Genomic DNA, 26,503 nt, shown 5'->3' on the forward strand with positions numbered 1-26,503 from the left:
GCCATTAACATACCTTTAGCATGATCTTTGTTGCTTTTTTAAGTGGGTTTTTTTGCTTTCATTGCTATGGAGAGGTTGTTTTGCACAGAGATAGGACTATCTCGCTGCATCAGCGCTCGGGGCCGCGCTGTCGGGAGCTCCTGCCCCCGGCTCCGCATTTCAGACCTGAGGATATTGGATTTTCTGGCATGGAAACGTAGCGGTGCCGTCCGTAAGGACAACTGAAAGGAAGATTTAGGTATTTCTGCTTTAGCGAGCGATGAACTTGCGGGATCCATGTGTTGGCAAAGAGGAGGCGTCAGGACGCGGTTTCTTCGCTAGATCCGCGTTTGCTTTCCTGTGGAACAAGGTAAAAATAAATCATTGGTGAGGTGCTTACGCGTGGGCGATCGCTGCAATAATAATAGTGATTTAGCTCATTAGTACTGCTCGGATAAAGTGATTCTCGGTGCTCTGCTGGTGAGTTACGCGAACACCAAGGGACAGGCTTTTTCTTAGGCTTGTCCTCAGGTCTAACCCAGCTGCCTCTTGTAGGGCCTGGGGAGGGAATCCGACCCTTCGACTTTCCATTGGATTTTTTAGGGCAGTGCTGACATAAAAAAACATTTGAGAAGTCATCCTGGTGCTATTACAGTAGAAGAATTGTTCGCCGTAAATCTAAAACTTTATTTATGCGTCAGTGATCCACTTGTTTAATTATCTGGCATTCGCGTGCCTGATCTTGAGACTGATTTCCTCTGACTCTCTGGTGTAAAAGGCAAAGTATAAGTTACGATGTAGTCTAGAAATAGAGTAATTTGGGGTTTTTTTCAGTTGTTTCTCATGAGTAGGACTGGGGCTTTCCAATGGAAACCCAAGTCTGAATCCCTTGATTTATCCAGGCTTCCCACTACCATTAGAAACTGGATTGATAGACAAGTACAGCGGTTTAAGGAGTGCTAAAATAATTACTTCAAGATATTATTTAGCTGCGTGTGAAGCTGAGCACAGTAAGCTATAACCCCCCTCCTTTTCTGGGCCCCCACTTCACACTGAGTATCTGTCAAATTGATGTGATGGAACAGGCAGAACAACTCGCAGGGGTCAAGTGATACAACGGCCCAACTCAAAGAGATTGAAGCATCTACCGGTGTGGCTGATGGTTTGGATCGAGAAAGCTCAGCGAGACGTATTTCGTTCAAATGAAGTCATTTGCCTTGAAACCGAAGTCTTGTTTAAATCCTGGGGTGTGTGGCGTGGTGAGTGTGTAAAACATGGCGTGTCTCGATTGCTGATGGGGATCTGTTGGCAAGAAGATATTTACTGCTTGAGAGCAGCACAAAGTGGGCAGGAAGGTCTGGTTGTTGGTATTTCTTTGGCTTTCTGAACAGATTTCTACATTAGACAATACCCTCTAGTGATATCACTGGGGCACAAATGTAAATATATTTGTGTTTATTTCGTCTTTTAAAAACAAATATTTTGGATTCCATTATTTTTTGGGAGGATGGGTTAGTTTGAATCACGAGACTGCTTGCTTGTTAGAAACCCTTCTTTCTCTTATAAAGTGAATAATTCTCCATAGTTTCCCTTTTGGGCAGGTACTACTGGAGCTGTACTAGACTTCAGATGCCCATTTTCCCCAGTGAATTTACTGTGTTCTTCGCTGTGACCTACTCACGGAGAACCGTCGCTCTTATCCCTTGGTTGCCATATGTTCGCAGCAATAATCATCGTTTTCCATAAGCGCCAGTATTTAGCCTGTTGCGCATATGCGGTCATTTATTGTCTCTAATACAGTTTTTATAAAGCTGCTGTGGAAATCGCGAGGGTTTCATGGTAAACGTGTGTGTATTTCTGCAGGGCTGGCTTCGTCACGGACCATATAGCACTGTTAGCTTCTTAAACATTTCGTGACGTTTTTCTACTGAATAAAATAGCGGTTTATCGCTCGGTAAGCATTATAATAGAGGAAAGGTCTCTACAAACAATGCTGCTGTTTATGAGCGCCTACGTGCTCCCCGCTCCGGACCCGGGCGTGATTTGGTCTGAACCCGCAGTATTGCCATTGATGGGGTTGGCGCAGCGAGGCGCTCTCGGAAGGGACGCTGTGCCAGGGCTTTCATTTGCCCTGACACCCGGGAAGTTCTTCATGGAACCCTTGAAGCGAGATATTGGGATGTACGTAAGATGAGGACATAGAATACCCCGCGTGCTCCTCCACCGGTGGGTATTTCTGAGCAAGCTGTTGCAGGGGCTCCCCTCGCTGCTTTGTCCTTTATATCAACAGCTAAATATGCTGCATAAACTGATAAATATGCTGTAGAAACTGCTAAATATTCTGTATAAACTATATAATGTGATAGCAAGAGATGGGAGGAATAGAGTCAAATATAAGTAAAAGTTTTATTGTTGTCCTTTTTTTGTGTTCATATCATATATAAAATTCCTTTAGCATTCTATTTAAATTCTGGGAGTTTTATCTGATCTTTCCTTCTTTTCCTATGCATCTGCCTTTCCTTTAATAGAATTACATAAATTTCTGTCATCGAATTCTGCCTGTAATTACTTTATATCAGTCAACCTACTGCTTTTGTGTGTATCCGCTTTCATCTCATTAGCTGTACAGACTAATTATGACTTGTAGGTAGTTAACTGACTCACTGTTGGGTGATTGCTTTGTATACTGAAGGTATTTGGCCAGCAAAATGTTAATGTAAATATTTCAGCATCAGGCAGCTTATAGAATTAAGGGGGTTTGCATTGACAAGGGTGTTTCCATACTAAGGGATATGCCATGCAAAAGATTAACAGACCAAATTATTGGCATTCAGAAATCTGTTTATAGTGCAGTGAATAAAATGATTCTGCAAAACTGGAAGTCAGGCAAGTGGTATTTCCCCGATATTTTATATTCAGCAATGCTGAAGGCTGCATACTCATGACCCTGCCTAATTTTGAGCTTATTAGATGTGTCTGTGAAGTGCCCAAGGGCAATTTAAAAAACTCCTCAAAAATGTAGCTTTCTACGGGAACTTATATGAACTGCCACTGTCTTAGTGTTTGATTTATTATTATTATTTTTTATTTCCCTTCCAAAATAGTTGGGAATTGCTGCCTCCAGTCCCCATTCGCTTTCACTGCTATCGTTGCTTTATTCCTGCAGAGGTTTTCAGGTTAAATCACTTTGCAGTGCAAGTCCGCACTGTTTCCCAGCCCTGGTACGGAGGCGCAGTTGGGGTGATTCCAGGTTGTTGGCCTTTTATGCCACAATATTCACATTACAGCCATGGAAATCAGTGGGTTTTTATCTGGGTGGTTGAGGAGTTTCAGGAGTTTAATCAGCTGTAGGATGGATATTTTGAAGTAAACGTGACAAATGGACAGTCAAACCGAAATATTCTTCACTTAAACCATTGGATTTCTCTTTGTCAGCCCTAAGCTTTCTTCTGCAGATTTCCACGTGTTTGCTGTTTCATATTGACGTGAGTGGATTCAGTTGGGTTACTTTTCAGATGTTATTTCTGAATAATTGAATAAAAACTAATTTGGGTAATTGCGTGTATAAGCAGCTTCCCAAAATAGCGCTGCTGTGAGTGGAAACAATAGCTCTTGTCTCCAGAATAATGGAAGCCCTTGATAAAACGTCAGCATCTTAAGATATCGCTCTGCGCATCTGTTGCTAAAGTCATACGGTCTCGTTGGCTTCGACCAACCAAAAATGCCAAGAAGCAGCAGTTTAATTTCAACTTGAATTTCAATATCCTAACTAAACTTGAGCCTTTTGACCCGGCGCTTGCTTCTCAGGCGAGTGCGTGCGCTTTATTTGGACGCAGTGAGCAGAAACAATATCCGATGGGGTGGCCACTGATATGTTGTGAGACGTTTAATTCTGTCTCGTGATACATTTAATTCTGTCTCGCGATGTGTTTAATTCTGCCTCGTGGATGTTGTCGGGGACGAAACACGTGGTGCTCGTGGTTGTTTTTGGCCAGGCTCCCCCAATCACAGCGATGCTCGCTCGGGTTGAGTTGATTGGTAAAGCGTGTTTGGGCAGGATCATGGGTTTGGTGGTTCTGATGTGCACGTGCAGTTGATTTAGACTCGTAGATATTGTATAAATACCCATCTCAAATGATATTTGCTTGAGTGTCGCCACATAAGGTTTGTGGCATAATAAAATAGACGGTCTGACTTTTCATAAAAGGGGCAAACCTTCAGATAAAGGTGGTTTTGATATGAGCAATAGTGGGTTTCCATGACCAATTTGGCTAATGCTGTCATTGTGGTATTGTGTGCATTTAAATATTAATATATTCATCTATTATTCTATTCTATCTAATGTAGTTAGAGATGTCCCTGCTCATTGCAGGGGGGTTGGACTAGATGACCTTTGAAGGTTCATTCCAACACAAACTATTCTATTATTCATTTAATGGAGTTTTAAGTTATTGTTACATATTTTATTTTTACTACATCTATTGAACTGTTTGTTTTTGCGGATGCTGAAGAGGAAGAGATATCAAAAGCATTTGCAGACTTTTCTGGCCTTAAACATTTAACCAAAAGAGTTTGTTTGCCTGGAATCCTTGTGTTAATATAACAAGAGTCCAAAGCCAAACCAGCACAGGGCCGGACTTTGTAGAAATCCCAGCTGGTTTTAGAGCGCTCCGTCCAGACAAACGCTGGGGTTAAACTGCCGAGGAAGCAGATGCCGCTCTGCGGATCTGAAGAGTTAATATCTCTTGAGATGGGTTCATTCTCTTAAAGAGCTTCCAGCCCCCAGCGGGATAAAAGGAGCTGGTGAGCGTGGTCAACGTCTCCCATGGAGCGAGGGCTCGGGGTCCGTCTGGCTGTGTGGAGCCAACGGTGCCGTTGAACTTGAACCCCGAGCGCTGGGAGAGCGGCCGGGACTTTGGGTAGGTTTGTGTCGCTTCTGAACGAGCTCGTTTGGCGGATGATAATTGCGGGGCCTCGGAGCATCCACGGGACTCAACTGCAAGTCGTTTGGGAGTGAAAAATGTCTTGATTCCTCCCAGCCCAGGAAGTGACTTGTCTTCCTTGTTTTATCTTCTCTCTCTGCTCAATGATGTGTGTGCATGCACATATATGTATGTGTGTGTATATAGATATCTATATTTGCTAGTCTTCAAGGATTGCAAAAAAAATCAAGCTGTTTTATCAGTATCAGGCAAGCTGCTGTGTAAGTATGAAAGTTTAATTGCTACTAAGTCTTATTCAACAAGAGTTTAGCTTGCTTATGCCAAAATGTACAGTACTTTAACATATAATACAGTTTCTTGCAGTTTTAAGTTGTTTTTTAAAATTCTTATAACGATTTTCGTATTTTTTTCCCAGATAAAAGAGGTTTTAAACAGCTTCTGCCTCAGCACGCCTTGGGTCTAGATCTGATATTTCAATGGCAAAAAGGAAAACACTTTCTGGCTAGTTTTTGTCCTTGTGAGTGTTTTCCTACGGTACCGCTTTATTCAGCAAATTTCAGCTCAGGCACTGAAGAGCATCGTTAAACCAATGGGCTTTTACTCACTTAACAAAGGTGGAATTTTACATACACTGTTTTCTCAGGGAAGAACATTTGTTGTTATCTAGTTTAGTGTTCAGACAACAAACTTCTTGCTCTCTGGAACCAACAGAATAAACCCCTTTGATTAAGAGCCAGTTTGACAGCAAACCAAGCACCAACACGCATTGCCCCTTGCAGACCGTGAGCTCCATGTCTCATGGGGCTTGGTTTCTTACGGTGGTTTCTAATTTAATTTTTTCTATTATTTGGGCACTTAAAACTTTTCTCTCCTCCTTACTCTGTTGTGTTTGGGGGACTTTAGGGGTCTTGGGGCTCCTAGAATTTTTCTCTCTTTCTCTACTGGGTTTGGGGGACTTTAGGGGTTCGGGGCATTTTTTTGTGTGTGTTATTTGTGTGTGTGTGTGTCGAATGAGGTACTAACGTAAGCCGCAGTGTTTCGTTAACCGCGGCACTTGGAGGATGCTTCCAGCCTGCGTTCACTGATTCCTCAGCCTCTACGTCCGTGTCCAGCCTGGCCAAATGCCACCCATGGGTCTGTGCATTGCTTTGGATGGAGACGGGAGCGGAAAGGCACCCAGTGACATGATCAAGGGAAGAAGGATGAAAAAGGGAGAGATGCAGCAGCATGGATTGCCACAGGTTGATTTATTTTGCCCGTCTCCAGTGACAGGGCTCAGCAATGGCAGGGTGGCCATTGGGTGACGTGGTGACAGCATTGACTGGCGGTGGGGTTTGAGGTGGGATATCCTCACATATGGAGCTGGGTGTCGTTTCTCTCACCTCAGGAGTTCTGATGTCGTTAAAACTTTTTAGCACTTCTAATAATATGAAAATAATTATTTCCTAGCTGGATCTTAAATGCCTTTTAGTGGATTAGTTTGAATCACATCAACTAAGAGCTTGATCATCTGCCAGCCACTAGAGCAGGGCCAAAGCTTTGTAAATTAATGAGCTCAAGGTGATTAGTACAGGTTTTGGCGCTTTGGTCCACGCACCAAATTGTTGCCGTGCAAGGTGTGTAGCGCTGTATGTCTGTCCCTTTGTTTTCCTCTTCTCATTCTAATGCTGTGAGGCTGTTTGCCTGGCTTGGCAGTCAAAATAAATGTGAAGGGCTCTGTCCGCTGTGCCAGTGAACGAAAATTATATTGAAGGTCCAAAAATTAGGATCAACATTACAATTATTGCTTTGTTATCGAGACACTCATTGCTGCGATCATTCCAACTCCAACTCTGATTCAAGACCGTTGCGTATTTAGTGTTTTGTATCTAGTATCCGTTCACAGGATGAGTCGTGGGAAGAAGTTTTAAGCCTTGCAGCTACACTCCTGTGTTGCCACCATGAATAGAAAGTTGTTTTTGTACAAATATCTTGGTGTATTTATTGTATAGGGCTGTGGAAAGCTACACAGAGCTTCTGTGGACACCAGCGTGTCCTACTGATTAACTGTTGACTGTGAGTCCAAAGAGGAGCTGAGCTGCTGCTGGTACCGAACGGGGCAAGTTCTGCTCATGTCTTCAGCACATGTTATCTGTAGAATTTAAAAAACAATATAGCAATTTTCTGTAAAATGAAGCTTTCTTTGTAAGCAGAACAGGCTCTTGCATTTCATAAGCTCTCAGACGGCTTCAGATGATGGAAAAATGATGTATTCTGGATGTCCAGATTCACTGTGGCCTTTGTCGTGCAGTGACGTTCTGGTGGATCTGGCAGCAGAGGTTCCCGTTTCTGAGGCTCGTCCCATACCTGCCTGCCAGTTTGCACACAGCATCTTTCACACTGAAAACCATTGGATTTTTGTCCATTTTGATACAGAATACTTGATAGCTGCGTTTGTTGGTGCCAGCCTTTGTTCTTCACTCGGGTCGCTGTCTTTTCCAAGATCTTTACAATCCTCTTCTTTCCACAGATGTCTGACAACAGTTTACGTTTGTTGGCTGTCATAAGCTTTCTTGAGGGAGGATTATTTTCAAGGTGATTTGTCTTGAAACGATTGCGTGTGTTTTCAGAAGCCGCCAACGGCATCTGGCAGGGCCAGACCCCCGGTTAGCGGTCTTAGCTGGATCTGTCTGAGCGCCATTCCTTCTCAAGAGTTTCAAGTAAGGCTTTAATACCTGCTTGTTCTTTTCAAATCCGATATACCTGCAGATGGGTGTCGCTCAGGGCACCGTGTCTCAGAATAGTCCCATTAAAATTAATTATTTGGCAGTGAGGCTGTAACCACGGTCTCCATTGGGGCAGTGAGTCTCCTTGTACCTCTAAGTGTATTTATATCAGTCCTTAGTTGACCCATCTCCTGGGGTTCAGGTCCATCTTGTCAAACTCACCAAACATGGGACATCCTTGGGGTTCATGCAGGTAAAACGCTGTTAAACCTGAGCAGCCATTGGCCTTGGTGTGGGTCGTAACATCTACTAAGCAGCTTCTCTCCAAATCTGACCCATAATTATACTCTTAATTGCGGTTGAAACACTTGGTGATGTGCAGCTATCAGGACTCGTTGGCAGTGGTGTTAAATTAAGATCCAAATGATTTTTTTTTTAATAATAATTCAAATAGTGACTCTTAATGGTTGGATTTGATGATCTTGAGGGTCTCTTCCAACCAAAATGGTCCTATGATTCCATCTTCAGCTGGAGTCTTGGGTTACATCTCGTACCCCATGTCATGTTGTCCACGTTTGGTTCAGGAGCAGCTGGGCAGGAACGTCCCGTGAGGGCAGATCCGAGCTGGTGTTTTGCTGCCCGCCCCGTCCTGAAGTCTGTCTGTCTGTCTGTCTGTCTGCATGGACTCAAATATAGCTCCAGTATGTAAGAACCCATGCTGTGTTTTGTTCTATGCATATAGAAGCTGATAGTGTGATAAGATGCCTTGAGTTGGACACATATCTTTCTATTAACCCGGGGGCAGTGTTGTAAAAATGCTCTTTTGTTTCCAGTTTAGCACAGGAAGCTCATTTTGGCTCCATTTAATGTTTCTGCTCAAACCGGCGGGGAATCAGAAATGTAGCTACATGACATCATATCTCTGGCACAGCAGCGTGGAGCTTCGCAGAAACCAAACCCTCCCGTCATAAATCAAAAATAGAACTAGCTCTGCAATTCTCTCATAACAAGGGACGGTTGGATGACACTTTTTTTTTTCTTATTTCTTCTGCTTAAAGAAGAAAGACAAAGTTTTCTGAGCTGTTACAGGGATCTGGATACCGGAGTATAAGCAAGAAGGGATGAAGTGCAGGGTTTTGTGCTCTGGGGACGGTCCCTGCCCGTCCCTGCTGCTGGGGGCTGAAAACTCGTCTGATCTGTGCGTTGGCTGATTTACGGCACAGTTGTAATCATGAGATCCCACGCGTTTCCACTTGGGCTAGAAAAATAATCAACCTGTGCTAGAAGATAAGAACAGATGGACATTTAGCTTGCAAGAGTTGTAGCTACTTTGTTGTTGGAGTAAAGTTGATTTGATTTTATTTTAGCTGAAGGAATATAAAGCAAACACTTGAACCACTGATTATTTTGTTTTCTCGAGTGAATAATTTTCACTGCTCTAGCCCGCAAAGTTGTAGGTTTTTATAGTGGGCAAGCTGGAAGGAAAACATCGCTGTAGAGGGGTGAGATTTGTTTTATTTTATTTTTTATTCTTCTTTTGTCCCTTTTTTTGGCTTTTTTTTTCCTGTTTCCTCTTCTCCTCCGCAGCAGCACACAGAGCGATGGGTGTCAGCTTGTTCCGAAGGAGCCAGCTTGGGTGCCCGTCTCACTTGTAAACAAAGCTGTAGCAGAAAGAGCAGACACCCGATCAGACGTGGAAACCTGTTTCCTAATGAATTCCTGCTGCTTCTCACGCTGCTGTATAACTTTATAAGGAGTTCAGAGAGATACAGTTCCCCTGGTTTGGGAGGCTTGGTTACTGCCCGCCTTATCCTGCCGCATCTCAGCAGCCCTACATTTCTTCGGTTACCTGTTCCCTTCTCTGCAGAAAGGTATACTTTTATTTCAAAAGCGTTTATTGTATTGCATGGGGGTTTGTATGCTGCAGGACAAGGGACCTGGCTGGTGGTGGGTGACAGGGGGATGATTTCTGGGTGCCAGACCTGACGCCGCTGCTTTGGCTCCAGGGCTTGGGTGAGCTGGGTGTGAGGAAACTTACTCTTATCGTGTTTTCGCAATTGCGGGTGCAATTAGGAGGTTATGTGGGTGTAGGAGGTGCCAGGGCCGGTGGGTCCCGCCGCTCGGGCTTTGCAGGAGGATGCTTGTCTTGCCACAGCAGGCCTATGGAGCTGGAATTTGAGGTCAGTGGAAGGTCTTCTGCTGACCCAAATGTCATTGTACCCAGCACCAGAGAACCAGAGGCAAACAGAACAGGTGAAATGTCTTCTCCTGGGATTTTCTGTTTTCCTCGTGTTTTTGGAGCAATCTGCTCTGGCGAACCTGCTTTAGCAGGTGGGTTGGACTAGATGATCTCCAGAGGTCCCTTCCAACCACAGCCGTTCTGTGATTCTGTGAGTTAGCGAGGCTGTACACCGAAATACAAGCCCTGCACACTTCCACTGGGAGGAGCGTGGAGGTGTCATCACTGAGATAACCCCATGGGTTTTGTCTCATGTACCGCTACCGGTGAACCCAAATGCTGGGCAGGAGCAGAAGCTGTGTGTACACTACCGGTGGCCACCCCCTTGGCCCTCGTTGTCTGGGGTAGGTGCATCCCCATTGTATTAGGGAGCGCAAAATCCGCGGGCAAAGCGTCTTTTGACATAACGGTACATATATATGTGTGTGTATAGCATCATGGGATCATTTTGATTGGAAAAGGCCTGTAGGAGGTCATAGAGTCCAACCATTAACCCAGCACTGTCAAGTCCACCACTACCCCATGTCCCTGAGAACCTCATGTCCGTCTGTCCAACCCTCCGGGGATGTGACTCCAGCACTGCCCTGGGCAGCCTGTTCCAATGCCCAGAAACCCTTTCTGGGAAAAAAAATTCCCAATATGCAACCTAAACCCCTCCAGTGCAACTTGAGGTCATTTCTTCTCATCCTATCATACCTTGAATGATACGCTTTACTTAAAGGGGGTTTATTTGCTGCACAGGTACTGCCTATTAATTGAAAATATAGAAATATATGAGAGAGGCATCTCTAGATAAGCATTCGTTTTTATTATTTTTATTTTTTTGGCCCAGACCTCTTAACCCCAATCAGTTATTTCTGGAGAGTAATGATTGGAAATGGGATCTACCAGTGAAGGAATCACAGATAATGAGCTGCTTTTCATAGGAAACAAATAGGAAAGGGGAGTGGGATGACTCTTGAAAAATTATATGAAAAGATGCAAGATACTGAAGGGGAATGTTCTCTGGACATGGTTCTCCGGTCTGCTGTGGGTTTGTGTTTTGGGGGGGGGTTTATGTCTTTCTTGCAAGTGGAAGTTTGAGATATTTTCAGTCAGTTCATGTTTTACTGAAAAAGAGAACAGAAATGCCTATTTTCCTTAGTTAGAACTCGAAATGGATTTAAGTACGTAGATGGTTTTCCAGCCAGTGACTTGGGATGTAATGTGACATTGCGGAAAATAAATCTTTCAGTGCCAGAATGTGTCTTTGTTGGTGAGTATGGTGGGAATGATTAGAGATGTTGTCAAGTAATCTGTGCTTTATATATAATATTCTTGGAAAAGCCATTGTTCTCTAGAAGTGCCTGGGCCTGATTTAATTTTTCATGAGGTCTCAATTATATATAAGAGAGAAATTAACTAAAATAGTGCTGTAGAAAGCAATTTGGAATTCCTGTGATCAGACAAGTTCCCTTGCGTCCTTGGTTGATCTGATTTCTGGTGGAGGACCAGATGAGTCCATGGTAGGTCCAAAGAATGAGAAGCACAAGATCTGGATTACCCATTGTGCACGAGCTGAGCTTTTCTCACTCCATCAACACTTCAGTTTTCAGTGCTCATGAACGTTTATCTTTATAATTTATCTCAATATAACTTGTAGACAATGAGAGGGCTGGTTTGGCTTCTAATAGAAAGGCGGCTTTTGGGAAAATTGCTTGAACGTTACAGAATTGCACAATGGCAAATATGTATAATGATGAAATTTTGGAGTTGAAAATGTGAGGTCATGTTTTCTGGACTTTGGGAGCCTTTTAGGTGACTTGAAAATACCAGTTTTGACAAATAATGCCTTTGTGGGAAAAAACAGCCCTCAAAAAGGTAGTATTAGCCCCACTACCTGATGCTGATATTGGCCTCGTGCTCCAAAACTGTACAAAGTTTCTGTTCAAATGTTTTAAAGAAAATGGTTTTATTTCATCTTAAATATTCCTTTGTTTTGTTGTGGTAAAAATATAGCAGCGGTGTGGCTGTGATCGTGGGGTGTCTTTGCTAGAAGCTGATTTTCCTCCAAGGCTGGAGGAGGAGATGTCCTCTGGGCTCATTATTTATAGCGGCGTATGCTCACTGTCAGCACTTGAACTATAATAATTGTCAGAAAAGGTCAATTTTAGAGAAATTAGTAGATGAAGAGCAGCGTATTTTCCAGTCAGATCGATGTTCCGCTGATCAGACCTGTATTCCTCACCAAGCGGGAGGTAGGACTGAGAGTGGAGACCGGGTCTAATGAAAACCAGTAAATCACGGCCTTCCAGCAGCAAAAATGTCAGCGGCGACATAATGAAAGCCGTCTATTGTGGCCTGTGGAATGCCAGATGATTCACGTGCGAAAATGAAGCAACTGGTTCAATCAGGGGGGCACGTTTGGAAAACTACGGCTGCTTTTAGCATGTTCTGTAGGTGAGCGTTTAAGGCAGATGAGTTGGAGCATGATTTTTGAGGTATTCTTCAGCTATGTTGAAGATAACATCTCTTAGCTGGCAGACACTTGGATTACTGATGGTTCTCCGTAAACACTCTGTACCTTGGGAAAGTGGACTTTCTAATGCCAAGATGATGAAGCGTTTGGATGGGGCAAAAGGCAGAGCAGATGAGGAGATAACGCAGGAGTCTGCAGTGAAGCTTCATCTCCAGGAGGTTTGATGGAGCAGATTGAAGATGGAGTCGGAGCTTTGCCTCCGCTCCCACTTACCCCTACCAAACACATGATTTAATATCATGGGGAATACTTGCCACCCAGTGAACCGATGATATGAAAGCAGTACATACCAACCCAGTGTGACCAGCTGCACAATGACCTCTGGAGGTGCACGCTCCAGTTCACCCCAGCGAGGCGAGTCAAGCAAGCCCCATACCTGTTTGCACAGGTGTGTCCCTCTGCCAGCGGGGCCACTGAGGCAGGACGGCAGGCCCAGGACCTTCTGCATTTGCCTCATTTTCTCTTTGGGTGAAATGTGAAGAAATATGGGTAAAATTGTTCAATTAATATGGTTTTCTCTCCATCATGGTCACCCTGATCTCTTCACTCGTGGTCCTTTTCTCTGCTGATCTTGGGCAACACCCACTCCAAGGTCCTGGCTCCTGCTTTAGTTTGCACTCTCCTGATTTTCTTTGTTCTGTTTTTATTACCAGAACCGGGTTTAGCTGTTACGATGGACACTGGGTGGTGGTCCCATGACTCTCAGGATTGAGCGCACCGTGCTCCTCTTCCTTTTAGCCCTTTTTTAGCCACCTTTATCCACAAATGCATTATTTATGCCCAAACATACAAATATAATGTTGTTATTTTCAGAAGAGATCAGCCAGCCATCATCGTTTCAGGGAGATTGACTTTTTCGGTGCACCACTGCTATTTGGAGATAACCACAAATCAACGGTCAGTAACGGGTGAGCTCCAGGTGGTTACTTCTGGCAGGTTAAAGTAACAATTGGAAGACAAAAAAAAAAAAACCAAACAACTTCAAAACAAAATTTAAAGAGACAAAACCAAAGCAACGGCAAAATTAACAACAACAATAATTTTCTGACATTCCTAGCAAATGAATAGGTCTGTTTTTGTGAGCAATCCAGGAGGATGAGAGCCTGGTTTGGTGCTTGCTTGCAGTGATTCTGGTGCAAGTGTTTGCCTCTGTGCAGTATCTTGGTTTACCATCATCAAAAAAGAACAAATAGAAATATATGCATTAGCTTCGTGACATGTTAGCAGATAATTAATGATCATGGGAATGTTCTCCTGTTTAACTGTGTCATATAACGCTTATGCGATTTGTACACAGTTAAATGGAGGAATGATTGACAGTAATTAGCTACAAGTGAGATGTAGGGAGGATGCAGAGCTGGCATGAAAACCAAATGGAAAATTAAATGCTTGAGGAAACTGGTACAACGGGGAATTAATATCTCGGGAGTTTTCTGCCCAAAGTTAATTCACTTTATAGGCAGTCGCCTCCAAACTGAACTCTGAACAACAAAGTGGTTCGGATCGCTTTAGCTTCAGAAAGATGAATTAAAATCAGCATGAATTCAGTGTATACCGCGGCTCAGCAGGTTGCACTGATCTGGTTGAGTCCGGTGGCAGCGAGAGCATTTTGTCCATCCGTAAATTGTAATGGTGTTAACACGAGGGGGTAAATACAGCAGAGAAGCTTCTGTAAAAGCAAAGGGTAAAGGAGTTTCTGTAGAAGGCAGGTTTGTATTGGCGATGGGCTCGCAGGCCACGTACGTGCGGATAAGTACCGGGGAGCACACCCGGGTCTCCATCTCACAGCCATCCCCTGGAACCCATCGGATCGGTGCTGGAAGCTTGAAATGGTCACGGGAGCGGTGGCTAAGATGAGGATGCCATTTAGACCTATCAGAGTGGAGATGATAATTGTCTTTTAATTGGCTTTTGTTTTTTCATCAACAAGTTAGAAAAATAAAGTAATTAAATGGCTTTTTTTTTCCCGTGACGGCAAGGGCCAAATAATTAATTGGCCGTTGAATTCAAATAGCACTTTGAAGTCTTGTGAAGCAGAGGAGGGGTTGTTTGGTTTGGGTTGTGCTGGGTTTTGTTCTTCTGGAAGAGCTATTGAAAATCTGAATGAATGAATGATGGTAGTGCTTGTTTACTCCATGGATTAACTGGACAGTGGAAAGAACGCTAATTGGTCACTTCTAATTTGGATTTCTTTTGTGTGACTTTAATGACATGTAGATTTTCTGATGTTTATACCAAATAAAATATGAATTAGAATCAGGGGGATAGCAATGGAATAACTTTGAGTGAAGCCTGACAAGAAAAGTATTTGAATTTCAGTATCGCATGGTGTAAAGTATGAAATTAGATTAGTTACATTAAAAAAGCAAAATTAATTATGGAAATTTCTGCAAGAGGAGATTTCCTACCAAGTCTGTACTAGTCCTTGTGGAGCAAAGGGCGGCAGCACAAATAAAACCGCGCGGGAGAAAGGTCGGATTTATTTTGATGCACAAACCTGGTTTCGGGTGCCACCTCTGACTCGACCAGAAGCAGACGCACACAAACACGAGCAAGAGAAAAATGAGAACGAGATACTTATCGAACGGATTGTTGTGCGAGGCTCGGGTCATTGTTCGTTAAACTTTACGTAGGTGCCCAAAGCGCGGAACTGGGAATAGCGGCCCAAATCCCAATTATCTCCCTGAGGGTTGGCTGCCAACACTGCTGCAGCATCTTCTCCAGCGCGGTTTGGGATAGAGACTCTTTGGAAATGAGTAAAAACAGGCGTGTTGTCCTCGTGCGTGTCCCCTCCCGTTGTGTCTCGCCCGTATTTGTGATTCCTGGTGCCAACGGGGATTCAGATGCGGGTCGGGAAATAAAACATGGCATGAACTCTGGGTGAACTGCCAGGGGAGCAGAGCCCTCCCCAGCCCCGTCTGTGTGGAACAATAACACTTTGGTGTTCATTAACTACGACATAAATGTTTTAAATTGTTTTGGGGAACAAAAAATGCGGCACTACAGCGTGAATAGGCAAAGCAAGGGAGTTCATTAATATCTCGCCTGTCGTGGGGAAGAGTAACGGCCCAATCTGGTTTACGTTGATTTTTTGGTGACAAAACTCTCTTTGGTGGGGGAAAAGCTCAAGTTTTGAATTAGTTCATAGTAACAAAAATCCCGTTTCCGCAGTATTGTGTTCTGAGGGCTGATGTGTGCGCTCCCCGGCGCTGGCGTTGGGTGGGTGCCGCGCGGTCTGCGAGCCGCTGCCTAATCTAGCATGGCAAATGTGCGGGGTGATGTCCGAGCAGGAACTGTCACAAACCGCTCGGGAAGGCACCGGCTCGGCGACCACACAATGGTGCAGATTGATGTATGGTTTTATTAAAGCACAGTTTGTTGCATGACAGGCAAGCATCTCAGCTCGCTCTTTAACGTCTTCGTCGGCCTTTAATGCAAGAAGTTTCTTGTTGTCAACACTTTTGGTACAAAAGTGCTGAACGGAGCCTTGCAGGGAAGTGGGACAAAAATAACTATTTTCATTTGAAGATGCTCTTTTCACCAATTAGGTTTTGAGATGTCACGAAGTTGTTGTTTTTTTTAATTTGGCCCAAGCATGCTTGGTTAATTGGGTAGAACTCATTTTTGTGATCAGAAGGGTTTGGTGCTTTGGCTCTCGGCTTTGCTCTCTCCCCAATTATTGTGTGTAACAGTCTCCTTTCACAGCCAGAGACCTAATCCTGCCCATTCAAAACCGATGGGTTTGTTTGGAGACCTTTTTCCACAAAATCCTACCAACCCTCTCATGCAATTTTTTACAACGTGAATGTTTGTTGCCGTAGCACAATTAGGCCGTTGTGTGAGTTTACCCAGGACTGACCTTAGGCTGAGCGCTCGTTCCTTTGATCCATTAGAAATATTGAGTTTGCGCTGATGATCTTCCTGATCTCTAGACTGTTGCAATTTTCTGGACTTAATAAAAATGTAACCTTAAAAGCACAGTGGGATCACCTAATTCTTTTAAAACTGCTGTGTACATGTATCTGCTAGCCTGGTACATAGACTAGAAAACTATTTTATGGAAGAGTTTCACATTTTGGTTGCAAGTCAGATCATTTGCCATCTGCCTCTTTGTAAGCATGGGTTACATTCTCCTGTTCTGTTTGATTTCACTTGTCTCTTTGGCATCTCTTACCCTTTGGCTACTTTTTTATTTGGTAATTTTGCGATATTTTTCCCTTTTTCCCAGCAGATGCATTGAGCGTCATCAGCGCTTCCCATGTTTTAACTGGGATGCTCTTGCTCGTTGGGTTAAATGTGATTAGGAAAGATGGTCCAGGATGATCCCAATCGCTGAGCCGCTGCCACTGGAACTTGACAAATGAGGTTTTTTTGCTTATTAGCAGGAAAATCCCAGGATTTCTGTGCTCACATGTGGTTTCCTTATCCTCGATCAGCGCGGAGCCCAACTGTCTGGGGGCTCCCCACACATTGGGGTCAGCCCGTGTGCTGTGGGACATGGGAGGGGTGAGCACTGGCTCCCAAACTGAGCCCAATCCCGATCCTGGGCATCCCATTGAGTTGCTGTCTCTATCTATGCCGTGTGAAAACCTGGGGGATAGGGCTTGAAAAGACTTATTAGAGCATCCGCGTCCATCTCGTTGCATTATATATGGTGGAGAGAAATGGCAATGAATTATGTCTAACTTTGAATATCTCTCTTTCTCAGACAATTTGCATAAATTGTATTTTCTCATATAAGCATCATGGCCTGCCTGATTTTTAAGCTTTTTTTTCTGTCATTTATGCCAAGTAGTAAATATCTGAAATGCTCAAGTGCAATGTATCTGTTTCATCTCTCTTCTGCATTTATCTGCAGCCAAACTGTCCTCTGGGGACGCGTGAATAGAAGTGACATTTTATTCCAACTCATTAAAAGATGGGGGGTTGCACAGCTTTCTTTAATTGGGCTGAAAATATCAATAATACAAGTTGAAAATAGAAGCCATGTGGATGTGAAATCACATCTTGTTAAGGATGGAATTGCATCCGGGGGAAGATGGTGTGAGAGGGAACATATTGTACCCCCCTTCCCTTCCCCAGCCTTTTAGCTCAATGAACGACAGGCTTGGCAATTAGCAGCAAGGCGATTAGATCGTCCACATTTCTGGGAGTCATTTGTGCACTAATTGTGTTTTGGTTGTTTAATTACTCTTGCTTAGTGTAACCGAGGAGAGGTGTCGAACCCCTTCGCCAGAGCTCCTCCAGGTTCCTTAGTTAGAAGCTGCGTGTGCTTTACTGCATCCCGTGTTACCAGGGGGGCAATGTGCAATTAACCATCCCCAGGGCCAAACCGCAAAGCAAATTCTCTAACTGGCAAGCTGGATTTGAAGGCCATTCAAATGAATTCCCGTTTTTGTTCAAAACCTTTTTGACGTGTGTGGTAGGAACTAAAAGGCAGGAAATAAACAGAATGGGGCGGAGGGGGGGAAAGAGATAAAAATTCAGCAGGACGGAGGCAGAGGGGGAAAATTGCAGTTAGAGCTGGGAAAGTTGCAAACGGTCTCTGGGGTTGCTGTCCAGGATCCTGCACAGCTGGAGGGTGGAAAACCTCCCATTGCAATTTGGATTTGTCTTTGGGCAGTGATGACATTACACAGAAGGAGATTTGGGGTTTTCTTTTGAAGCTGTAGAGAGATGCAAAAGATACATTTATTGTAGATTCAGCCGTGGAAGCTCCAACCCGTAGCTTTGTGTGGACTGGAAGAAAAGCAGGAGGAAACGCAAAGAGCAGTGAGTTAATTCTTGTAATTGCTGGCAAAGTCCCACTGGTGATGTGCATGAGGAATCACTGTTGGGTAGACTTTGCATCCAGGAACAGATCTTCCAGCACTGTCACACTGGTTGTCACTCCTTGGGCTCGGTTTGTCACTGATGGAAAATCATCATAACGTAGTCAAAGGATGGTCCAGCTGACCTTGCACAGTGTAACTTGGAGCAAATTAGTTGTGCTGTGGTTTCTTCAGCTCCTGTTGCTGGTTGGGCATGCTGGGCTTGGTACTTTAGGGCTGATGTGTCTACTGCCTGCTGAGAGGGAGCTTTTATTTGCTTTTACTGTTTTATCTGCCTGAAAGAAGCGTTGCTTTAGGGCGCTCTGAGGTGGAGGCTCTCTTAAGTGAAGAGATAAGAGAAAATATCTTCAAGATGAAATGAGGTATTAAGCTGTAAAAGATGGAGATGTGTCCCAGACAGCAAGGAGGAGATGGAGGAGGGAGATGGAGCCGAGATGTCAGCAGAAGCATCAACCTCCCATGGAACTGGGCACCCTCCATCTTCATCAGGTGCCCAGGAACAGCAGGGCAATGCTTGATGGCCTCAGCTTGCGCCAGGGGAGGTTGAGGTTGGATCTGGGGAACAATTTCTTCCCCAAAGGGCTGTGGGGCATTGGAACAGGCTGCCCAGGGCAGTGCTGGAGTCACCATCCCTGGAGGGCTGGACAGACGGACATGAGGTTCTCAGGACGTGGGGCAGTGCCAGGAGTGGGTTATGGTTGGACTCAATGATCTTGAGGACTCTTCCAACCAAATGATTCATCTCCTGTGGGAGGGAGGTGGGGGGGCCCTGACCACCGCAGTGTGTGCCATACTTACAGGCAGAGAAGAACCACAGAGATGCCCGCAAACCAGGAATTCCTTCATGCCTGGCTTGGGTCAAAAGTTTGTATGGGAAGACTTGGCATCTGACTTTTATTTTCTCCTGGAATTCTGCGGTGTTTACTGCGACCTTGCAGCTGGCAGTAGTCCAGCTCCTGGCCTTCAGTCGTGGAGTCATAGAACGATTTTGGGTGGAAAAGACACTCAAGATCACTGAGTCCAACCATTAACCCAACACTGTCACTAAACCAGGTCCTAAGAACCTCATCTATGCATCTCTTAAACCCCTCCAGGGATGATGGTGGTGGTGGTGGTGGTGGTGGTGGTGGTGGTGGTGGTGGTGGTGGTGGTGGTGGTGGTGGTGGTGGTGGTGGTGGTGGTTCAAGGCCAGTTAGCAGATTTCTTCTGGGCTTGTGAGAGGGACAAGAGGGACAAATATGTCCTCACAAATAACTGACAACGTGTCTCCCCCAGAACCGGAGCTCTGCCGTCCAGCAGCACCTCTGCTTGAGGGCTCCAGTCCCTTCTTGGAGGACGGGGACCTTCCATTGTCCCCAGCGCTGGTGACGGCGAGGACGACATGTTGCCACCCTAATGAGAGGTGACAAATGGGCAATAGGGACTTTACTGCTTAATTCCCAACGCGCCGTGTCAGGGCAAAGGGCAGGAAGGAGAAATCCCGCTGCAGAGCGGGGCCGGGGACGTCTGTCCGTCTGAAAGGTGCTGCCGAAGCTGGAAAGATTGAGTTAACTAGGATTTGTGTGTCAGCGCCCGGGACCTTTCCTAACCAGACCGTATGATCTAAATACCGTGTGACTATTTCCCCTGACCGCAAGCCGGCATCGGATTCAGAGCCATGAACTAAAAGGGGCTCGTAGGCAAAAGAAAAAGTCTTTGTGCCCTTGATGAAGCTTCTTAGGGCTTGTAGACTTCATGAAGAGTGGCTGTCTTTGCAGAAAAACATCATTTGGGCTGATTTGGGGGGAAAAAAGTGAACTGGAAGCAATTTTTTTGTTAAACACCTGAGGTTTTAAGATGGTTGCATCTGTATATATATAACTTTGAAAACAAAACCCGATTACATGTTATTTTTGTGGGGGTGTAAAAACAGAGAGAATGGGTGTGCTGAACAGGAATTATTGAATGTGCTTTATTTTTTTCAGAATAGTTTTTGATATTCCACTGCTTGTGAAATATGAGCATTACATCGAGTATTTCCTCAATCAGATAATAGGACGTGGTATATTCGCCCATGTATTTTGTCCCCTGTGGAAGACAGAAATATGCATACCTACTAAAAATACGTGTCAAATATCAAATAAGTACTTCTGCGTACATGGAAGTGTCTATTTTAATTCTATCTATGCATGTACAGGTCTGGGTCTGAAGAGCAGTGGTGGATGTTTGGTTGGTTTTGTTCAATAAATACTTCAGGAACTGCCGTAGTTAAAAACCGCGGCCGGGCTGGCCTGCTCAGGGCTGGTTTATAACACAAAGGGCTTTTTACATTTTAATCCCTTACCTATAATTAAACCTGTTTCAAACCTATAAAACACAGGTGGGGAAGTGAATTCTATACGTTCATTTGTGGTTCTTGCGACTCATTAGAAGTGGTGCTGGCAATTAAGCTACTGAACGAGGAGATGCGGGTATTTTTAGCGTGCAGCTGGTGGGTTTCTGCCACCCTTGCAGGCAGGACTAACAACCACTTGTCTTCTGAATCTGATGACCAGGCGAATACCAACAGCTACACACAGACATTGGGAGACGGGCTGAATAAGCAGCTGGTCCCATCAAAGGGAGCGCGTATGGAAAATCTGTGTCCTCAACCAGAAGACTTTGATCAGTGCTGTAAATACTGGCTCTTTTTTGTGATTGTGGTGAGAAAACGCAACAAATTAATTTCTTATTGCAGTTGGGAGGGATTCTTAGGGACATGGCTTAGTGATGGACTTGGCAGTGTCAGGTTTACGGTTGGACTTGAAAATCATAAGGGTCTTTTCCAACCTAAATGATTCTATGATTCTTGCAATTGTTTTAATCTTGCTATGTTTTAACTTGAAATATTGCTATTTGCCCCTTGTGCTGATAACATACATTAATGATAGCTTGCTGCTGAGATTTCACCTCGAGCTATGAGAAGCTCCTCTCTTTGGGATGGGGGCCCTAATTATTTCATACTGTAACACAGAATTGCTGCTGAGACCGTGTGAATGAATAATGGGGCTCGTAAAATCTGTCTTGTTTTGTCCGGGACAAAAAATAATCCAGAAACCCCTTTGTCATCCAAACCTTCATTATCTTAACAGGATGACTATTAAGCAGTTTCCACAAGTGACATGCAGTTGCTGTATTGTAGAAAGGTTTGGGTTGGAAGGGACATTCCCAGCTCCCCCAGTGCCACCCCTGCCATGAGCAGGGACATCTTCACCAGCTCAGGTTGAGGAGGTTGAGGTGGGGTTGAAGTTGGGTGAAGGAGGTTGAAGAGGTTGACATTGAGTGAGGGAGGTTGAGTTGAAGAGGTTGAGGTTGGGTTTGTAGAATCTTGGAAGAGTTTGGGTTGAAGAGACCCTCCCAGCTCCCCCAGTGCCCCCCCTGCCATGAGCAGGGACATCTTCACCAGCTCAGGTTGCTCAGAGCCCCATCCAGCCTGGCCTGGGGTGTCTCCAGGGATGGTTCAGCCACCACCTCTCTGGAAACATCCTGTGTCCTTGTGCTGAGCATCCCGTGTGACTTGTGTTCTGCACAGACATGTGTCCTGAAAGCAAACCCTCCATACCGGAGCACATCTACCTCATGCAGCTGATGGCTCCAGGACCATCAGGACGGTGTCAGTATTTGTCCAGCTAAGCTCCAGGTCTGTGTTTATTTAGCCACGTGGAACTCAAAAATGTGGAATACTCCTGAATCCACGCGCGTACCCCTTGGTCGCCCAGATCGGCTCTTCCTCCAGACCCCCTGCTCCCTGTTCTTTCATCTTTCACGTGACTGGGAGAGGTTTGTTTTATTTCCTTTCTGCTTCTAATCAGGGTTTCATTTTCCTCTGGCTGATGCGCATCTGTGGAGTAAACCCCATGGGAATTGGCTTTCCCCCCTTCGTAAGGTTAAAACAACAAAGCTTAATGCGCTGCGCTACGTGTTATCTGTTTCCCTCACTATTTTAATGGATTTCATGGTGTTTTAATAAGAGGGCGGTTTTCAGATAAGAGCCAAGGATGGTGACAGTCCCCCCCAACCACCACACTGCTGGTCCTGTGAGGGCCTCTGCTGCAGGACAAATATTTGGATGGAGAGGTGGAATGTTACATCCCCACCCCTGGAACATCTTTCCTGAAAAAAATATAACATTTGTTTTATAAAAAGATTTATTAAATAACAGCTACCACACTTTCCTAGCTGCTTAGGAAATAGCAGCTTGGGTATTGCAGATCTCTCGGTCAATCTGGGTGGAAAAAGCCCGAATGCTGAGTGTGCTGGGTGGGTGCCAGTGACCAGCGAAACCGGCGGCTCCCGTCTGGCTCAGCAGCCGCGTCCTCTTGAGGGTTTCCTGTCCTGCTTGGTTTCGGAAGCCAAGTTTTCATCATTTTTAAGGAATTGTAATAATAGGAGGTGTGTATTTAATGATGCATTGGTGCTGTCCGTTCCTGGGGCTCCGCGCAGCCTGGGCACAGGGCCTGGGATGCTCCCGAAGGAGGCTGGTTTGGGGACGGCTTCACGAGTGGTACTGCAGTGGGTGTTTAAATTAGTTCCCTTCACTTAGGGACGCGGGAAAAATACACTGCATTGTTTGTCAACAGCATCACACAGGGAGTAAGACCCTTTGAGCGCAAATGAGGAAAATGCAATAATTGCTTTATGTTTTTAACAGCCGCCAGCTGAAGGAAGAGAGGAGCTGCAGCGGCCAGTGCTCCTCGACTTTCCTGAGAGTGGGAAGTAACGTGGAGCTTCTGGTTTGCTGAAAAGACGTGGTTTTGAAGGGTGTCAGCCTGTGTTGGAGTGTGGGAGACCCAGCGCTGCTCCCCTGGGCATCCCGATGGGTCTCCAGCTACGTCCTTACCCTTCTTCCCAGTCTAACTCTTCAGTTTTGCAGTTTTCTCTTAATGAAGTAGTTAAATCTTGACACAGAGCGGCCTTGATGACTTTATCGATGTCCTATTGAGGTTTTTGAAAAGGCAAAACAAAAAAGCTAAAATATAGCTAATACCAGCAATTCGACATGCCTAGGAGTCTGCAGCATATGCACTCCCTGGGCTCTTCTGCAAGAGCCGGTGAGAGCAAGTTGAGGTGACTTGTTGTGATTTGAAGGGAATATATTGGATGGATGGATGGATGGATGGATGGATGGATGGATGGATGGATGGATGTTAATTCTCTGACCTTAAACCAGATGAAGTGTTGTTCTTATGCTGTAAAACTGCATCAACAGTGCACAATCAAGAGTGATTTATGTCAGTAAAATTCGCTAATTAACAACTTAATGAAAGCATGCTAGACAACACTTGCTTTCAGAGCACTTTCTAACACGCGGTGTGTTAAGCAGGAGGCAGTTACGAGCGTTCTGTTGTTGCTCATTTCAAGAGTGGCTAAAATGATGGAGCTGTGGGTGGTACGTGGAATAACATCGCTGTGGAAGAGATGAGGAGCTCAAGGATGGGGAAGGAATGCAGCCTCTGACACGAACAGATCCCTTGGGTCTGATACTGGTCTTCCCACTGCATCAGAGCAGTCTTGCACTGCGAGATGCATATACGTGGTGCTTAGGGACAGGGTTTAGTGGTGGACTCGGCAGTGCTGGGTTAACGGTTGGGCTCCATGATCTTTTCCAACCCGAACGACTCTGTGTTCTCTCCCGTTGCCCAGGTGAACGTTTTCGGCCGCCGCATGAGCACGTCCCCGCCCGGCGATGGCCCCGCAGCCCGCGCTGGCACGGACGCTGCTGCTGGGCCTGCTGGCCGGCTGCCTGCCCGCCGCCCGGCCCCGCGACTTCACCGCCAAGGACATCGTCTACCTGCACCCCTCCAGTAAGGCGCCTTTGATGGGCTGCGAGCCGGGGTGGCCGTGGCGCGGGGTTGAGGACGAGGGCGAACATGGACCTGCTGGAGAGGGGCCAGGGGAGCCACCAAGATGATCAGAGGGATGGAACAGCTCTGCTGTGGGACAGGCTGAGAGATGGGGTGTTCAGCCTGGAGAAAAGTGTCACAGTATCACAGTATGTTTGGGATTGGAAGGGACCTCGAAAGCTCATCCAGTCCAATCCCCCTGCTGGAGCAGGAACGCCCAGGTGAGGTCGCACAGGAGCATGTCCAGGTGGGTTGGAATGTCTGCACAGAAGGAGACTCCACAACCCCCTGGGCAGCCTGGGCCAGGCTCTGCCACCCTCACTGAGAAGTTGTTTCTTCTCAAATTTAAGTGGAACCTCTTGTGTTCCAGCTTGATCCCATTACCCCTTGTCCTATCATTGTTTGCCACCGAGAAGAGCCTGGCTCCGTCCTCGTGGCACTCACCCTTTATATATTTATAAACATTAATAAGGTCACCCCTCAGTCTCCTCTTCTCCAAAAGTAGCTCTGGGGAGACCTAATTGAAGCCTTTCTGTGCTTAAACGAGGCCCGTAAGAAACATGGGGACAGACTTTTGAGCAGGGCCTGTTGTGACAGGACAAGGGGTGATGGTTTTAAACTAAAGGAGGGAGATTCAGGCTGGACATGAGGAAGAAATGGTTGCCCTGAGGGTGGTGAGAGCCTGGCCCAGGTTGGCCAGAGAGGTGGTGGCTGAACCATCCCTGGAGACATCCCAGGCCAGGCTGGACGGGGCTCTGAGCAACCTGAGCTGGTGAACATGTCCCTGCTCATGGCAGGGGGGGCACTGGGGGAGCTGGGAAGGTCCCTTCAACCCAAACCACTCTATGATTCTATGTGTTAAGGCGGCAGAAACATCAGGGTTGCGCTGAGTGCTGAGCAAAAATTACATAAATATCCCCAATACTCATAAAACTGGTTGATGTAAAACCAAACTGCTCCTTCCCAAAGGGGTTAAAGGACAGAGAGGGTTATGGGCAGTTGCTGAGCATGTCAGGAGCTGTTTGGTCGCTGCTTTCTGTTCCTCAGTGATCTCTCTGGCCATAAGACCAGGACCCGTGGCCACGCGGTTTGCCCGGGCACATGGATGGCCGTGAGCCAGGGCCAACGTGACCGTGTGCAGCTGTGGCACCAGCTGCTCCTGACTGATTTCAGCAGCTCCCTGGAGCCGTGCTATGGCAAAGTTACGTATCTTCACATCTTCCACGGGCTCTCCCTTCACCAGTCTATTCCCTTCATCAGATACAAGCTTATTTAATTCTACAAGCAGGGAGCGCTTGGGGAGCTGTACCTGCCACCTGTTCCCAGAGGAAACTCACCACCTTTCCCAATTTGCCTGAAAGATGTATATTCTTTAAAAAGCAAGACGAAATTCCAGTTTCATGCTGCAACCACAACCTGCCAGAGGTGCAGGGTGAAGAGGGGTGAATTTATTAGTGCCGTTGTGTTGTCCCAGCCCCAGCTGTTCCTTGAGGGCACCACCAGCCCCACCAGAGATGTTCCCAGGGGACTTGCTGGCCCTTCCCCAGAGGAGCCTGGGGAGAAAAGCAGCAAACGCCTCTTGCTTCACCAATCCTACCCAAATGGGGCTGGCCCAGAGCCGATGGGCAAGGGCACGAGGTGAAGAGGAGGTGAGACATGAGGCTGTGGAGGTCCGGCTTACTTCACCCCATGGAGATAACCGTGACCTTTTGGTGGCAACATCTTGAAGATGTATTGAATGTGCTACAGAAGCCCTGCCAGGAGACCACTTAAGGAGTTAACGCTCTCTTCGTCTGCTGAGATAAATCAGGACAGGGTCTGCTGTTCAAAACTGGAGGGTTCAGCAAGTTGATTTTCTTTCCTTTGGGGACCTCAGCCTGCCTTCCAAAACGGCAGCAGCTCGCTTCCAGAAGTATTTTAATCCATCTGATATTTTGTTATCAGCACTGGTAGAGTAGCAGTATTGGATGTGAGTGCTGATACCATGACAATAAGTAGTCCCTGCTCCCATTAACTGCCTTTGAAGTCCACAGCGGGCACTTCTTCCAGGTAAACACGGCTGAACTGAGTCCTTATTGTACCGTATGTGCCTTTCCCGCGTTGCTATTGCTGGCGGGATGTTTACAAATCGGGACCAACTTGACGAAGTTGACAGGTACACCTGTAGAAAGATACGTCTGACGAGAACAAACGCTGCTGTGTGCCTCTGAAAAGCACAGCAGAGCCGGATTAATTGGCTCGTTTTAACTGAATATCATCTCTTCCTTTCAGCCACACCGTATCCTCACGGATTTAAATGTTTCACCTGCGAAAAGGCGGCAGATAATTACGAATGCAACCGGTGGGCTCCCGACGTCTATTGTCCCCGAGGTAACCAGCTGTGTGCTGGCGTTTAATTGAAATCTACCTGATGACAACCGCTCGCTG

At 45.8% G+C, this 26,503-nt stretch overlaps 1 protein-coding gene across 4 annotated transcripts in view; it reads left to right on the forward strand.

Annotated features, from left to right (window-relative positions):
- Nucleotides 1-292: 292 nt before the first annotated feature.
- Nucleotides 293-26,503, forward strand: part of LYPD6 (LY6/PLAUR domain containing 6) — a 33,765-nt gene continuing 7,554 nt past the window's right edge. The window contains exons 1-4 of one of the 4 annotated variants that reach the window (XM_082055872.1): nt 9,010-9,129; nt 9,215-9,498; nt 23,877-24,037; nt 26,348-26,446. In XM_082055872.1, the coding sequence (XP_081911998.1) occupies nt 23,920-24,037; nt 26,348-26,446 (217 nt within the window). In that variant the 5' untranslated portion in view covers nt 9,010-9,129; nt 9,215-9,498; nt 23,877-23,919. Of the gene's footprint in view, nt 350-9,009; nt 9,499-23,876; nt 24,038-24,188; nt 24,298-26,347; nt 26,447-26,503 lie in introns of those variants that run through there. The other 3 variants (XM_082055873.1, XM_082055871.1, XM_082055874.1) reach the window with 3 other exon arrangements.

Source organism: Streptopelia decaocto, assembly GCF_964273445.1.
Source record: "Streptopelia decaocto genome assembly, chromosome: 6".
NCBI lineage: Eukaryota > Metazoa > Chordata > Aves > Columbiformes > Columbidae > Streptopelia > Streptopelia decaocto.